The 15,706-nt window shown below is 45.9% G+C and overlaps 1 protein-coding gene across 1 annotated transcript in view; it reads right to left on the bottom strand.

Moving 5' to 3' along the window:
- ACTR10 (actin related protein 10) overlaps positions 1-15,706 on the bottom strand; it is a 186,669-nt gene that overhangs the window by 107,998 nt on the left and 62,965 nt on the right. The window contains exons 5-6 of the mRNA XM_078660372.1: positions 14,078-14,185; positions 12,151-12,218 (exon numbers count right to left, since the gene is read on the bottom strand). Of these exons, the coding sequence (XP_078516498.1) occupies positions 12,151-12,218; positions 14,078-14,185 (176 nt within the window). The remainder of the gene's footprint in view (positions 1-12,150; positions 12,219-14,077; positions 14,186-15,706) is intronic.

The raw sequence follows: 15,706 nt of genomic DNA, 5'->3' as shown, positions 1-15,706 counted from the left end.
GCTTTCATTTGGCAGCATGCACTATGCAAAGACTACATTTACAATAATGCAAAGCGTGTGAAAGCCATGAGGGGCGTGCATTTAAATAAGGCGCAGGTGTGCCTATGAACTAATGCTGCTTTTTGAATCTGCCTACACCAGTGATCAAGGGAAATGCTGCCCGAAACATGTTTGGAAATGCAACAATAAGGCAAGCTGAATAAATATGCTTGAAAGGATACTCCGTGCAAGCCTTTATTTCTGCCAACAGATGGGAATGTGACATCGTGTGAGGCCCTCGAAATGCTGAGTGCTTTTTTGTGGATTTATAACGGTATGACTCATATCGTGAGAGGCCCAACTGCAAAGTAGCAGGTCCCCAGCGCTAGGAAAATTGAAAGCGCTGTGGGGAACGTTGTTTTACCAGCTGGTGGAAAATGAACTTTTTAAAGGTGAGCAGCATGGACTAACGAGCAGACCCACTATGGGATTAACAGCGCTTTCATTTGGCAGCATGCACTATGCAAAGACTACATTTACAATAATGCAAAGCGTGTGAAAGCCATGAGGGGCGTGCATTTAAATAAGGCGCAGGTGTGCCTATGAACTAATGCTGCTTTTTGAATCTGCCTACACCAGTGATCAAGGGCAATGCTGCCCGAAACATGTTTGGAAATGCAACAAGAAGGCAAGCTGAATAAATATGCTTGAAAGGATACTCCGTGCAAGCCTTTATTTCTGCCAACAGATGGGAATGTGACATCGTGTGAGGCCCTCGAAATGCTGAGTGCTTTTTTGTGGATATATATATATATATATATATATATATATATATATATATATAAATATATATATATATATATATATATATATATATATATAATCAAAGTTCCGGTAAATCACCAGTCACGCTCACGGGTGGGTCGGAGTAGGGCTCCCGGTCACCCACTGTATCCACCAAAGTACTCCATTCAATCGAATAGACGTCTCCGACACTCAAAAGTTGCTGTGCACGCAATCTTAATCAGCAGGAAAACAACGCGTTTCGCATTACAGCTTGATCACGTTTACGTGATCAAGCTGTAATGCGAAACGCGTTGTTTTCCTGCTGATTAAGATTGCGTGCACAGCAACTTTTGAGTGTCGGAGACGTCTATTCGATTGAATGGAGTACTTTGGTGGATATATATATATATATATATATATATATATATATATATATATATATATATATATATATATCCATTCAACAAAGAGGAGCCCTTGTGAGGAAAGCCAACAGGTTCGTAGATTACGTGATTCTTTTATTCAAACAGCTGCGGAGAAACCAGGAATACAATCTCCCATCTGCATACAAAGTCAAAGCCAGACGCGTTTCTGGAACGGATGTTCCCTTCATCAGTGGCGTAACTTGCTGCTATCAGCGGTATCAAAGTTCTGCACTCATTTATGCCGAGCACCTGCCCCAGTGGGCGTGGCTAGCACTCTGGCCTTCTGGTACTCGTAGTGTCAGTAGTGCATATTACTCCAGTGAGTTGATCCGCTGTGCAGCTAATGATTATAACTCTTACCCCAGTGGGTTGACGGACAGCTGATTTCCAAGTTCGCCGATTTTAAAGGTTGTTTGATCACAGCAAACCTCCCGTGACATAGATGGAGCCGTCTGGCCACATCTCGGGCCCGCTGTCATGCGGTGGGTTTCCCTCGCGACCGAGCAGCAGCCGCAAATATCCATTCAACAAAGAGGAGCCCTTGTGAGGAAAGCCAACAGGTTCGTAGATTACGTGATTCTTTTATTCAAACAGCTGCGGAGAAACCAGGAATATAATCTCCCATCTGCATACAAAGTCAAAGCCAGACGCGTTTCTGGAACGGATGTTCCCTTCATCAGTGGCGTAACTTGCTGCTATCAGCGGTATCAAAGTTCTGCACTCATTTATGCCGAGCACCTGCCCCAGTGGGCGTGGCTAGCACTCTGGCCTTCTGGTACTCGTAGTGTCAGTAGTGCATATTACTCCAGTGAGTTGATCCGCTGTGCAGCTAATGATTATAACTCTTACCCCAGTGGGTTGACGGACAGCTGATTTCCAAGTTCGCCGATTTTAAAGGTTGTTTGATCACAGCAAACCTCCCGTGACATAGATGGAGCCGTCTGGCCACATCTCGGGCCCGCTGTCATGCGGTGGGTTTCCCTCGCGACCGAGCAGCAGCCGCAAATATCCATTCAACAAAGAGGAGCCCTTGTGAGGAAAGCCAACAGGTTCGTAGATTACGTGATTCTTTTATTCAAACAGCTGCGGAGAAACCAGGAATACAATCTCCCATCTGCATACAAAGTCAAAGCCAGACGCGTTTCTGGAACGGATGTTCCCTTCATCAGTGGCGTAACTTGCTGCTATCAGCGGTATCAAAGTTCTGCACTCATTTATGCCGAGCACCTGCCCCAGTGGGCGTGGCTAGCACTCTGGCCTTCTGGTACTCGTAGTGTCAGTAGTGCATATTACTCCAGTGAGTTGATCCGCTGTGCAGCTAATGATTATAACTCTTACCCCAGTGGGTTGACAGACAGCTGATTTCCAAGTTCGCCGATTTTAAAGGTTGTTTGATCACAGCAAACCTCCCGTGACATAGATGGAGCCGTCTGGCCACATCTCGGGCCCGCTGTCATGCGGTGGGTTTCCCTCGCGACCGAGCAGCAGCCGCAAATATCAATTCAACAAAGAGGAGCCCTTGTGAGGAAAGCCAACAGGTTCGTAGATTACGTGATTCTTTTATTCAAACAGCTGCGGAGAAACCAGGAATACAATCTCCCATCTGCATACAAAGTCAAAGCCAGACGCGTTTCTGGAACGGATGTTCCCTTCATCAGTGGCGTAACTTGCTGCTATCAGCGGTATCAAAGTTCTGCACTCATTTATGCCGAGCACCTGCCCCAGTGGGCGTGGCTAGCACTCTGGCCTTCTGGTACTCGTAGTGTCAGTAGTGCATATTACTCCAGTGAGTTGATCCGCTGTGCAGCTAATGATTATAACTCTTACCCCAGTGGGTTGACGGACAGCTGATTTCCAAGTTCGCCGATTTTAAAGGTTGTTTGATCACAGCAAACCTCCCGTGACATAGATGGAGCCGTCTGGCCACATCTCGGGCCCGCTGTCATGCGGTGGGTTTCCCTCGCGACCGAGCAGCAGCCGCAAATATCCATTCAACAAAGAGGAGCCCTTGTGAGGAAAGCCAACAGGTTCGTAGATTACGTGATTCTTTTATTCAAACAGCTGCGGAGAAACCAGGAATACAATCTCCCATCTGCATACAAAGTCAAAGCCAGACGCGTTTCTGGAACGGATGTTCCCTTCATCAGTGGCGTAACTTGCTGCTATCAGCGGTATCAAAGTTCTGCACTCATTTATGCCGAGCACCTGCCCCAGTGGGCGTGGCTAGCACTCTGGCCTTCTGGTACTCGTAGTGTCAGTAGTGCATATTACTCCAGTGAGTTGATCCGCTGTGCAGCTAATGATTATAACTCTTACCCCAGTGGGTTGACGGACAGCTGATTTCCAAGTTCGCCGATTTTAAAGGTTGTTTGATCACAGCAAACCTCCCGTGACATAGATGGAGCCGTCTGGCCACATCTCGGGCCCGCTGTCATGCGGTGGGTTTCCCTCGCGACCGAGCAGCAGCCGCAAATATCCATTCAACAAAGAGGAGCCCTTGTGAGGAAAGCCAACAGGTTCGTAGATTACGTGATTCTTTTATTCAAACAGCTGCGGAGAAACCAGGAATACAATCTCCCATCTGCATACAAAGTCAAAGCCAGACGCGTTTCTGGAACGGATGTTCCCTTCATCAGTGGCTTAACTTGCTGCTATCAGCGGTATCAAAGTTCTGCACTCATTTATGCCGAGCACCTGCCCCAGTGGGCGTGGCTAGCACTCTGGCCTTCTGGTACTCGTAGTGTCAGTAGTGCATATTACTCCAGTGAGTTGATCCGCTGTGCAGCTAATGATTATAACTCTTACCCCAGTGGGTTGACGGACAGCTGATTTCCAAGTTCGCCGATTTTAAAGGTTGTTTGATCACAGCAAACCTCCCGTGACATAGATGGAGCCGTCTGGCCACATCTCGGGCCCGCTGTCATGCGGTGGGTTTCCCTCGCGACCGAGCAGCAGCCGCAAATATCCATTCAACAAAGAGGAGCCCTTGTGAGGAAAGCCAACAGGTTCGTAGATTACGTGATTCTTTTATTCAAACAGCTGCGGAGAAACCAGGAATACAATCTCCCATCTGCATACAAAGTCAAAGCCAGACGCGTTTCTGGAACGGATGTTCCCTTCATCAGTGGCGTAACTTGCTGCTATCAGCGGTATCAAAGTTCTGCACTCATTTATGCCCCCACTGGGGCAGGTGCTCGGCATAAATGAGTGCAGAACTTTGATACCGCTGATAGCAGCAAGTTACGCCACTGATGAAGGGAACATCCGTTCCAGAAACGCGTCTGGCTTTGACTTTGTATGCAGATGGGAGATTGTATTCCTGGTTTCTCCGCAGCTGTTTGAATAAAAGAATCACGTAATCTACGAACCTGTTGGCTTTCCTCACAAGGGCTCCTCTTTGTTGAATGGATATTTGCGGCTGCTGCTCAATCGCGAGGGAAACCCACCGCATGACAGCGGGCCCGAGATGTGGCCAGACGGCTCCATCTATGTCACGGGAGGTTTGCTGTGATCAAACAACCTTTAAAATCGGCGAACTTGGAAATCAGCTGTCCGTCAACCCACTGGGGTAAGAGTTATAATCATTAGCTGCACACCGGATCAACTCACTGGAGTAATATGCACTACCGACACTACGAGTACCAGAAGACCAGAGTGCTAGCCACGCCCACTGGGGCAGGTGCTCGGCATAAATGAGTGCAGAACTTTGATACCGCTGATAGCAGCAAGTTACGCCACTGATGAAGGGAACATCCGTTCCAGAAACGCGTCTGGCTTTGACTTTGTATGCAGATGGGAGATTGTATTCCTGGTTTCTCCGCAGCTGTTTGAATAAAAGAATCACGTAATCTACGAACCTGTTGGCTTTCCTCACAAGGGCTCCTCTTTGTTGAATGGATTTATATATATATATATAATTTTGATATATCATATAAAGAGCCAGTTTCCTACACTTTTTACTTGTAAAATAGCAGAACACTCAGTGGTGACTACTTACTTAATGAATGGGGAGCCAAATAACCAGTGTTCATGCTAGGTAGCAGAAATTGTTCGTAGTAGAATTAATTTCATCAGTTGCAAAGACATGCACTGTGCAAATGTTTAAAATAGTTTTACAAAAATTGTACAACTTGAGTTTCAATACTTTTAATTCAAAGTTTTGACAATATACAACATTAAGGTGAACAGTACTACTGAATTAAGAAACTGGGACACAACCTCCTCCGCCCTTCCAACCAACAATTCCCTACCCTTAGACCTCAATCATCAAATCGCCCTTCGCCCCTCACCAGCAGTGAAGGAAAAGTGTGAGGTGCGCTATGCCCAACCACTTAGAATGAATAGTCCTGCATCAGAAAACTTTTCAGGTGTTCTTCTAACTAAGTTGAGGACCTTCAGATGCCTTGTACATGATGGATCTATTAAACCCAGTGACAGGAAGTCAATGATGGAGCCCTTATTTTTCCATATTGCTGTGGAGATCCATGCACCTCAAACATTTTTGCCGCCATCCCTAACAAGTTCCGCACATTTGGGAGCCAGTGGTATCTCATAAGTTCCCAAGAATACTACGATGGTCTGCTTTCCTCGTAACAACATATCAGAGTTTGTTCTAAATAGAAATGTATCTGTTGGCTAATAGAGGTCTGAAATGATGTCCTCTAGTTTGGTCTCAGGGTTCCCCTGTTGTGTGCTCAATACCGCCTAAACTTCTCGGCAGAAATCCTCAACTTTAGGGCAGATATAAAATAAGTGTGTCATTGTGCTTTTTGAATCAAAGCTCCTCCCAGCAGGAATCAATTCAAGCAATGCTCATACTGTGGAGCATTAATGGGGAGCAGTGCCACCTATAAATGTGTTGTATGTTGTTTCTCTCCCCTTTGCATCTGTTGGTAGTGTGGACATCGGTATTATGACATTGTCACAGATTCCTCCGTTTTTGAAAATGGAACAATGATCTGGTGGCTGTTTGTTAAAGCCCCCGTGGCCACGTTAAGCATATTTGAATTGAACAGTTTCAGTGAGAAGAAAGTTCTAAATCATCTGTTGAGAGTTTTGTGAGTATTCCTTTACTGACTAGGTGTATAATCAAGGTCATCCTTCTACTTTGCAAAATTCTCACCTATTATTGCAAGCAAGAAATCCTTGTTCCCAAAGAACTGGATGAACAGCGAGAGGATGTTTCATCATCTAATACCCATGCTGTCTCCCCCCTGAGGTGTTGCTCCAGTCATTGGGGAGAGAGACAACCTGCAACTCCTCTGCTAGTTTGAGCTCCAAAAGATCTCCAAAAGTGGTTGTTTCTGTTGCTCACGGTCCATCCTCAACAATTCCATGTTATAATGCAGCTGGAAGGCTTAATAAAATATTTAGTTTTGGGATCCCCAGACCTCCCTCCACTGGTCTCAACAGCCTTTGAAAGATTGTGACTCTGGTCCTTTTCCTGCATCATATTAATGTTTTCCACAATCTTTGCAACTCCATGAGACGTTCTGTACAAAGACTGCAATGCTAAGGTCTTTAAAAAGTATAGTATTTTAGGCAAACAAGCCATCATGATGAAGTTACTTGTTCCTACCCATGAAACTGCCACAGGGCTCCACTTCTGCACATTTGTTTTAATAGAATTGGGCTGCTCCTGTAACTATTTTATTAGGTGGTATGAAAATCTACTGCTATACAGACCCTCAGGTACTTTCCTGCCCTCTCTTCTCCTCTGAAAGACATTTGCCACTTCAGCTGCTCCATCAGGTTTAGGTATAAGGCCAGGTTAAACACCTCAGAGTTGGTATGCTTATCCTGAGGCCTCCCTCCATGTTTGTAGCTTCACTAGGAGTTTAGTGACTACGGGTTTCAGTTTCTTTTAAAAACAACTTCTGTTTTATTGTTTTTTTTTTTTGTTTGTTTTTTGAAAAACCTTTATTTGAGTATGCAAAAAAGTACAAGGATGGGCCTACAACCACACGGGCCGGCCGCTAAAAGAGGAGTAGACACATATCATATATGCCCGCAGAGGTAAAAGTCAATCAACAATGCAATACTCAGCTCTATTTACAGGACAAAAACAGATTTTATTTATATGAAAGAACAAACACACACAAAAGGCGAAAGTATAGTACCGAAGGTCAGCTCAATGGATGTAAGGGGGGGGACAGCAACAGAAGTACAGTAGCAAAACACTAAGCACTAAGGAGCTCGGAGGGGGGGGGGGGGGGGAGGGACACAGAAGTCAGTACAAAAAAGGGGAGGGGGAGGGCCGGAAACACCAGCACAACCCCTATATGAAAGGTTCCAAGAACGCTTGCCTATGGAGACAGGGCAAGCTCAACAGTGCCCACAAGGGGAGGAGTACAAATGTCGCCACGGTAGTCGTTCCAGTGACCCCAAATCTTCACCCATGCCCTGGGTCTGCCCCTGGCCACATAGACAGTTTTCTCACGGAACATGGACCAATCCATGTTATCCTCCCATTTCGAGAGGTCAGGGGGCCTGGAGGCCCCCCAGAGTTGTGCAATGTCTCGCTTCGCAACCATATAGCCCAGGGTGGCCCATCTAGTCTGCGCCACCGAGTAGTCCGTGGGCTCCCAAACATTCAAAAGACATCGACGAGGTTCCGGACACAAGGACACACCTGTCACCACAGCCATCACTTCAAGCACGGCCGCCCAATAAGCAGCCACCATCGGGCACTCCCAGAGAATATGCAGGAAAGTAGCACGCAAACCACACCCACGCTTACACAATCCATCGGAGGAAAAGCCCATCATCACCAGTCGCGGTCCCGTCACGTACACCCGATGAAGGATCTTCAATTGAACCAGACGGAGACGAGCCGGAATAGCCACCTCCTTCGGGGAGGAGAGGGCTGATTGCCAATCCTCATCATCAAGTTCTAACCCATCTCCCATCCACAATTCCCGAAGTCGGGCCAATAAGTCGGACCGATTGTTAATCAACTTTTTATAGATCAGGGAGATAGTGCTATCAGGAAGATGTCCATCAAGGATACGGTCCTCAAGGGGGGAAGAGTCAGGTGGAATCTCACCAGGAGCAAACACCGAAGCCAGGGCGTGCCTGAGCTGTAAATAACGAAAGAATTCCCGACCACTCAGGCCATAGTCAGCCTGGAGGGCCTGAAACGAACGCACAGAACCCTTAGAGTACACATCCCCCACCTTGGAAATCGCAATCATGTCCCAACGGTCGAAACCCTTGGAAGACCAAAGACCGCCCAGACGTTCTGAAGCATAAAGCGGCGTCGCCAACGTCAAGCGATCCTCCCAGCCCAAGCTCACATTCGCGGCACGCCACACCGTCAAAGCAGTCAATGTAGGTCCCACAAGATGGCGCCCAGCGGAGCGAGAATAAAGCACTCTGTTAAAGTCACCTCCCGGAAGCTGAAGTTTATCCATTTCAAACGCCGGATTACGGCCTGGCGAAAACATAGCGTGATTGATAGCGGACAGATGGGAAGCCCAGTAATATCTCTTAATATCGGGGAGCGCCATGCCCCCATCATACCACGGGATGGAAAGTTTCGCGAGAGCAATGCGCGGACGCCCATCCCAAATAAGCTGCCTCTGAAGGCTCTCAATCTCCCGAAAATAGGACTTAGGGATAGGATCAAAATAATTCTGGAGAGCATAGAGAAACCGCGGCAATGACATCATCTTAAACAGGGCCGCCCGACCCAGGGGAGACAGGGGAAGTCTGCGCCAACGGGCAACGTCCAAACGTAGCCTAAGTAACGGGGGAAGGAGATTACGATCAAAACGAAGGGACGAGTCCAAGGTAACAAAAACCCCCAAGTATTTGAAGCCATCCCTGGCCACCTGAAGAGGAAGTCTGCTCGGCAACGGAGGCAAGACACCAGACAAAACATACACACAGGATTTAGTCCAATTGATGACGAGGCCTGAGTTAGCGCCAAAGGACACAAGAACGTCAAATAAAACAGTTAAAGACTTGCGAGGGGAAGTAAGGTACAAAAGGATGTCGTCCGCATAAAGCGAGACGCGGTCTTCGAAGTCCGGGGCCCAGCGAATCCCTTTTAGGGACGGTTCCCACCGGAGCCAGGCCGCCAATGGTTCAAGAGCGAGCGCAAACAACAACGGGGACAGGGGGCAACCCTGACGGGTACCCCTGCCCAAGGAGAAGGGAGCCGACACTCTACCGTTCACCACAACTTGTGCCAGAGGTTGCGCATACAACAACTGAATCCAGCTAATAAACTCGCACCCGAATCCGAATTTCTCAAGAGTCGCCCATAGATAGGGCCACTCCACAGTATCAAAGGCCATAGAGGCATCCAGGGACGCCAAAATGGCCGGCTCAGTCAGAAGCCCCGCCCTCGCCATCACGCCGTGAAGGCGTCGCAGATTCAAAGCAGTGTTGCGATGCGGGATAAAGCCAGACTGATCCGGATGGACCAAATCCCCGAGAACCGAAAGGAGACGAGTCGCCAAAAGTTTTGCCAAAACCTTGGGTTCAACATTTAACAGGGATATGGGTCTATATGAGGAACAGAGGTCACGTGGTTTACCATCTTTAGGGATGACGACAATTGTCGCCAGGCGCTGATCATAGGGAAGGATGTTACGTTCACGAGATTCTAGAAACATGGCGCGAAGATACGGCGCCATCTTATCGGGGCGTAGCTTGTACAACTCAATGGGCAACCCGTTCGGGCCCAACGCTTTGCCCGAACGGAGCGAACGGATAGCAGTCGCTATCTCATCATTCGTAAAAGGGGAGTCCAAAGCAATACGGTCCAGGTCGGTGACACAGGGCAAAGTGATATCGCGCAAGAGTAAGCGGGAGTCAGCCACGTCCCTCTCAGACACGGGAGCATATACAACACGGAAATATTCCGCAAAACGATCAACAATGGCAGTCGGATCAGTCACATTCTCACCACTCGCAGACTGAATCACAGGCACCACACGATTAATTCTTTCCTTCTTGTCCAACCACGCTAGGAGTTTACCCGCCTTATCACCCACATCGTACAATCTGCCTTGTTGCTCACGAAACATCACCTTAGCAGCGTCTGTGACCAGGGATTTATATGCAAACTGTTTTAGACCCAGGGCATGGAGTTTCTCAGGCGTGACACCAGATTCCAACTCATCCTCCAAAGCAGAGATCTCCCCCTCAAGGTCCACCACCTCCCTCCTCCCGGCTTTCTTGGCTTCAACAATCAAGGAGAGGGCCTGTCCACGAATCACAGTTTTAAAGGCTTCCCACAGGGACACAGCCGAAGGGACCGACCCCTCGTTCTCCAGGAAATATGCATCTATGGACTTGAGCAAGAGGGTACGAGTCTCAGGAGAGGAAAGATACCATGGGTTAATTGGAGCCACTCGGCCCGCTGTCTCCACCCCAACCTCGAAACGAAGCCAGAGCGGCGAGTGGTCAGAAATACCCCTTGGCAAATGCAAAATCTCGCGAACCGCTGACGACTGGGCCGCGGGCATCAGGAAATAATCCAGCCGAGACAGACTGCCATGAGCCCCAGAATGGAAAGTGTATTGGAGCTGAGTGGGGTGCAAAAGTCGCCAGCAGTCCACAAGGCCAAAGGTATCTAGAAACCCACCCAACCACTGCTGAGCCTGCGGAGTATCCCTAGGGGGATGGCGATCGTGAAGGCCGGAAAGCACCGAATTAAAATCTCCGGCCAGGAAGAGAGTACTGTCAGGGAGATCTAACAAAACACGGCCCAAATCAGTGAAAGTAGAAGTCTGTAAACCCGGGGGAACATAAACATTAAAGAGAGATAGGGTGCGGCCCTCATATCTACCCACCAAGACAGTATACCTCCCACGGTCATCCTGAATCACCTCGTCAATCGCTAGGGGGAGGGAGGTTCGAACAAGGATACCCACACCCCTAGATCCGGAGGTAAACCCCGAGTGCGCCACAAGGCGGTAGCCCCATCTATTCATCGCATTACAAACATTACCAATCAAATGGGTTTCCTGCATGAAAACAATATCTGGCGACAAACGTCGTATACAATTCAAGACCACACTGCGCTTAATACGATCTCCCAGGCCATTAACGTTCCAGGAAACAAATTTCAACCCTCTACCCCCCATCCCAACCACCCGAGCCAAGACCCCTCATCCACGAGCAAGACACCAGAAACAGTAACAGACACAGGAGCAATTCGCCTTGAAAACAACACACAAAAAAGAAAGAACTTCCCAGCCCCCCTCCCCCAAACTGAAGAGAAACACCCCCCCACCCTGCACCCCTGCAAAAAGCTAAAGAGCCACCCCAACCTGCAGTGTGCCTGTCGCCCCATAACCCCTAGTCTACACAAAGACCCCGGAGGAGGAAAGGTCTCCGTTCCACCCGCCCCTGACAAAAATCAAGAACGAAAAGTATGTTTTATTGTTTTTCAAATGGTATACAGCCACCAGGACAAAACCAAGATAAGGTTTTAAACTAAACAGAGGTATAAGCATGTCATTGGTGGATATAGACAATTCAAATGTCGATCTGATATTTTGAGTTCTGAGACGGTCACCAATTTGATGTGTCAAAGGTCCCACCTTCAAAGGGGGTATAGGACAACCCTGCCTCAATCACGTTCTATGCCCATCATCCAAATAAGTTAAAAGGAACAGAAAGAGTCAATATATTCTGGGACACTGCCACAGGTTTAAAACTACACCCGTTGGCGATTCGTAGAATATACCCGTTATAGGTTCACACTTTTGATGAAATACAGAATGAATCACAGTGTAATGCCAATAACTATTAACTGCTTTGACTGAACAGGGAACACAGTAAATGTGATATTTCTCGTAAGGCATCCATCTGAGTAATAGAATTCTGAGTAAGCAAGTTGCACACCAGAAAGCACTTAATTACCTGCCTGGTCAAACTGTATCATGACAAACACATACATTACATTTTTAAGACACAGAATAAACGTTATCTGATAAACACTTACTTATGAAGAGCCTTTCCACCTAGGGGAAGGGCTTCCCAGCAATTCAGAATTGGTATTCCTTCATAAATCTGCATGGAGCTAAAGAAAATCTAACAATATAACAGCAAAAAAACAAGTTTTGCATAATACAAATTTTCACAGGGATTCCTAAAGTTGTCAAAGCAAAGTAGCAGAGCTGAAGACATGAGGACCAGCCTTCTTGAAAAGCAAGAGTGAGAGACTGGAGCATATACATATGTGCAGGTTGTAAAATGAATTGTTGTATAACAGTGCACCACATTTCAGTAACCTGTCTCCTGGGTATTAATTGGCCCCACTAGACAAGTTGCTTGGAGGCTAATTTTACCAGTGTGCTAGTCAGAATCTCTCAGGTTTTCTCAATAATTGCTGCTGAGAATTGCAACCTACAGACAAATACACATGCTTTGGCACAAAGTCACAATCTTCATCAAATGTATTCCTGAAGCTGAAATTTGGTAAATCTTTTCAGTCCAATTACCCACAAAGAGGTTCTGGATCTGATGGATGGTTGTAACTAAACATGACAATGCAAAATAGTTATTTTTCATATTTTCATACAGTGCATGATTTCAGTGTAGGATTAGGTTGTAATTCATTATTAAGTTTCTTGTAAGATGAGGTGCTCCTTACAAGCTCCCCAATTCTTGACCATGAAAGGGTCTGAAGCTTAGTAGGTCTTATAGCGGCTCAAATCTGTGCCTTTTAGGTTAAACATACATGTGGTGAGTAGGAAAGTGCCACTTTTTGACATGGCGACCCCCAATTTCTGCATGGTATTTGAAGCAGCCTTTACGGAAGTGCACTGGGTTCCTGCTAACCAGGTCCCCAGTGCCAGTGTTCGTTCCCAAAAACAAGGTAACTGTGCAATTGTTCCACAATTGGCAAGACCTTTAGTACCACTGTAAGTCACTAGTAAATTGTACCCAGGGCATGGGTACTAAAGAGGGCCCCAAAGGGCTGCAGCATGTATTTTTCCACCACAAGGGAACCACCACCAAACGTATGCACACTGCCATTAAAGGCTGCGTGAATAGGTGCAGACAAAAGTGAAAACACAACATGGCACACATCCTATATCCTAGATCAGCAGCATTCCTAGACCGCAACCCTTCTGCAGCAGAGTTATACTTATACCTGGGCAGGGGACCCTACCCTGCACTTTCATAGGTGGCCCTCCCAGGCATCCTCTCTCAGCCTCCCTCTAAGAGTCCATACTTCAGCCAGTCCACCAAACTACAATGTCAGCTCACCATGTTTGATCATGTGATTAGGATGAAAAGAACCGGGGCTCTACCAATCCCTCAATCACTGGATATACAATCTTGAATTCCTTCTAAAGACTTTAGCTTTGCATTACTGTCTAGTGTCAGTTCAAGGACGTAGCACTTTCCCTACTGGACTACCCAAGATGACTAAAGATGTCCTTGTATAAGGGGACTAATTATTATAAATACCCTTAGCAATTGAAAAAGTCACTAAAAAAAACATTAAGAGTATATTTTTTAAAACTAGTGTAACATGTAACTACACAAGTTCATATTAAATAAACTGCTTGCAACTTTGTTTTGTTTATATTCACAAAAATTGGGAATACTGTAGCATAAAAAGCTTACCTCTCCTCGGTTCCAAAGAGGATAACAGCAAACGCTATAGGTAATAACCATGTGTGCTTAGCATGCAGTAGCGTGCATAACCTTTTAATTGACTAAGTTAAGTCTCTGGGTCTAACCTCCCAAAATGGCCAATCTGCTCTATGATGCAGAATACTTGGGGACTAATTGTTTAGGCAGACACAACCTATTACCGTTTTGTGTGAGACAGAATTTCTAAAATTGTGGTGCTATAAAATAGGAACTATAAATGAGATGCAATGTTTTCTAGCAAATAATTGTTCATCAAAAGATACAGGCAACACCAGACTTTCTGCATATCCACAGTCCAGGACCATTGCTGAATTAATTCCAAGAGTCAATAGAGACATCAAATGGCTTGGAGCAAACAGAACTGATGGAACCTGGAACAAAACAGAATATATAGATTAATAGAAACACTGACATCAATATGAAGTTAGTAACATGATACAAACCGTTCAAATAAGAATTCGCACTTAGTGTGTAAATTACGCTGGACAGGGTGTAAATCCTCTGAAATTATTAAATCTTTGTGTATACTGCACGATTTGGGGTAGCTTAGGAATCGATTAAGGTCCAAGCCAACTATGGTTTCCATATCTAATTGCTGCATTTACGCAACACAGAATCCAGCAATTGTAGAGAGTTTATCTAATAGGAATTCCAAAATAAGCGTTTTCGTCAACCAAACTTTGTGAAATATTCCTTTTACCTGCAGTCGTCATACTCTGAATCAGGTACACAAATGTAAGTTAACTTTGGAAGAGAAAAAAAAAAGATCAAATCAGATGAAAAAACATAGGTATAATAGCATCTGAATCAATAAAGCTGGGCCCAGAAATTGGCAACTCAAAAAACCTGACAAGTAGACATACTCCTTAGTTTAATGGGAGCCAACTCAGAAAATTCAGGGTTGGTCAAAGCAGACAGGTTGGCAAAGTCACACCCAGCTGCCATTCGGACAGAAGCCAAACTAGCCAGGTGTAGGACACCTACCAAAACCTGCCTTTTAAACCAGCAATATTAACTATTTGATCTTTCACTTCAGGCCAACAAGATTAGCATTAGTCAGTTTTCCTAAGCGCTAGCCGCTTCAAGTAGAGAATAGATTCATACTGCTCAATATTATACTCTCAGAATGGGTTTAGGGAATACAATCTGAAAGCCAACTAAGCATGCTTTCATAGTTTATTCACAGGAAGAAAATCTATGAAGTGGAACATTTCATAGTGATATTCTTAAATGAAAAGTATCATCTTCCACAATGCTGCCGATATGGGAAACTAAAGAAAGTGAGGCATCAATTATGAAACTGCAATCCCGACACTTGCTACTGGAAGGCATTGGTGTCCCTTGTCTTCTATCCAAAGGTGTTAAGAGTTAACTGTGGGTATTCACTACAGACTACCACCTACCTCTTTGTGGGCTTAAAATTAGGAAAATTTGTATTAAACCGTAAAATGGATATTTGCAGATAAGAGTGCAATATGACTGCAGATGGCCTACAATTTATCAGTGCCCAGGACAGGATGGGCGTCACTGAAATGCATGTAAACAATGCAAGCATATGGATGAAGATGGGTACAAGTTAAAAAGGAAACAGTATAAGGAAAGTAATTCTAGAAGTGCTCATCTTAAAGACCAAAGTTGTGGAGCGAATGTGTCTTGTCCACCAGGAAAGAAGAGGATGTGCCTCTGAAAAGAACCGGATGAAAAACGTTTTGAATGAAGGTTTAACAAAACTGGAGTACAGATACTGCCATGTTTTATTGCCACTCACAAGTCGTCCAGCAGGGGAGACTACGAATTCAGTTGCTGGTCAGACGTTTCAAGAAGATATTGGCCCTCAACAAACCTCTTGCTCTGTTCAGTACCTACTCTCTCCAATAGCATGGTGACTTTGG

The sequence above is a fragment of the Lissotriton helveticus genome, chromosome 9 (genome assembly GCF_964261635.1).
Source record: "Lissotriton helveticus chromosome 9, aLisHel1.1, whole genome shotgun sequence".
NCBI classification, from domain to species: domain Eukaryota; kingdom Metazoa; phylum Chordata; class Amphibia; order Caudata; family Salamandridae; genus Lissotriton; species Lissotriton helveticus.
The sequence above is the reverse complement of the archived record's forward strand: the minus strand, read 5'-3'. Positions and strand labels throughout refer to the sequence as shown.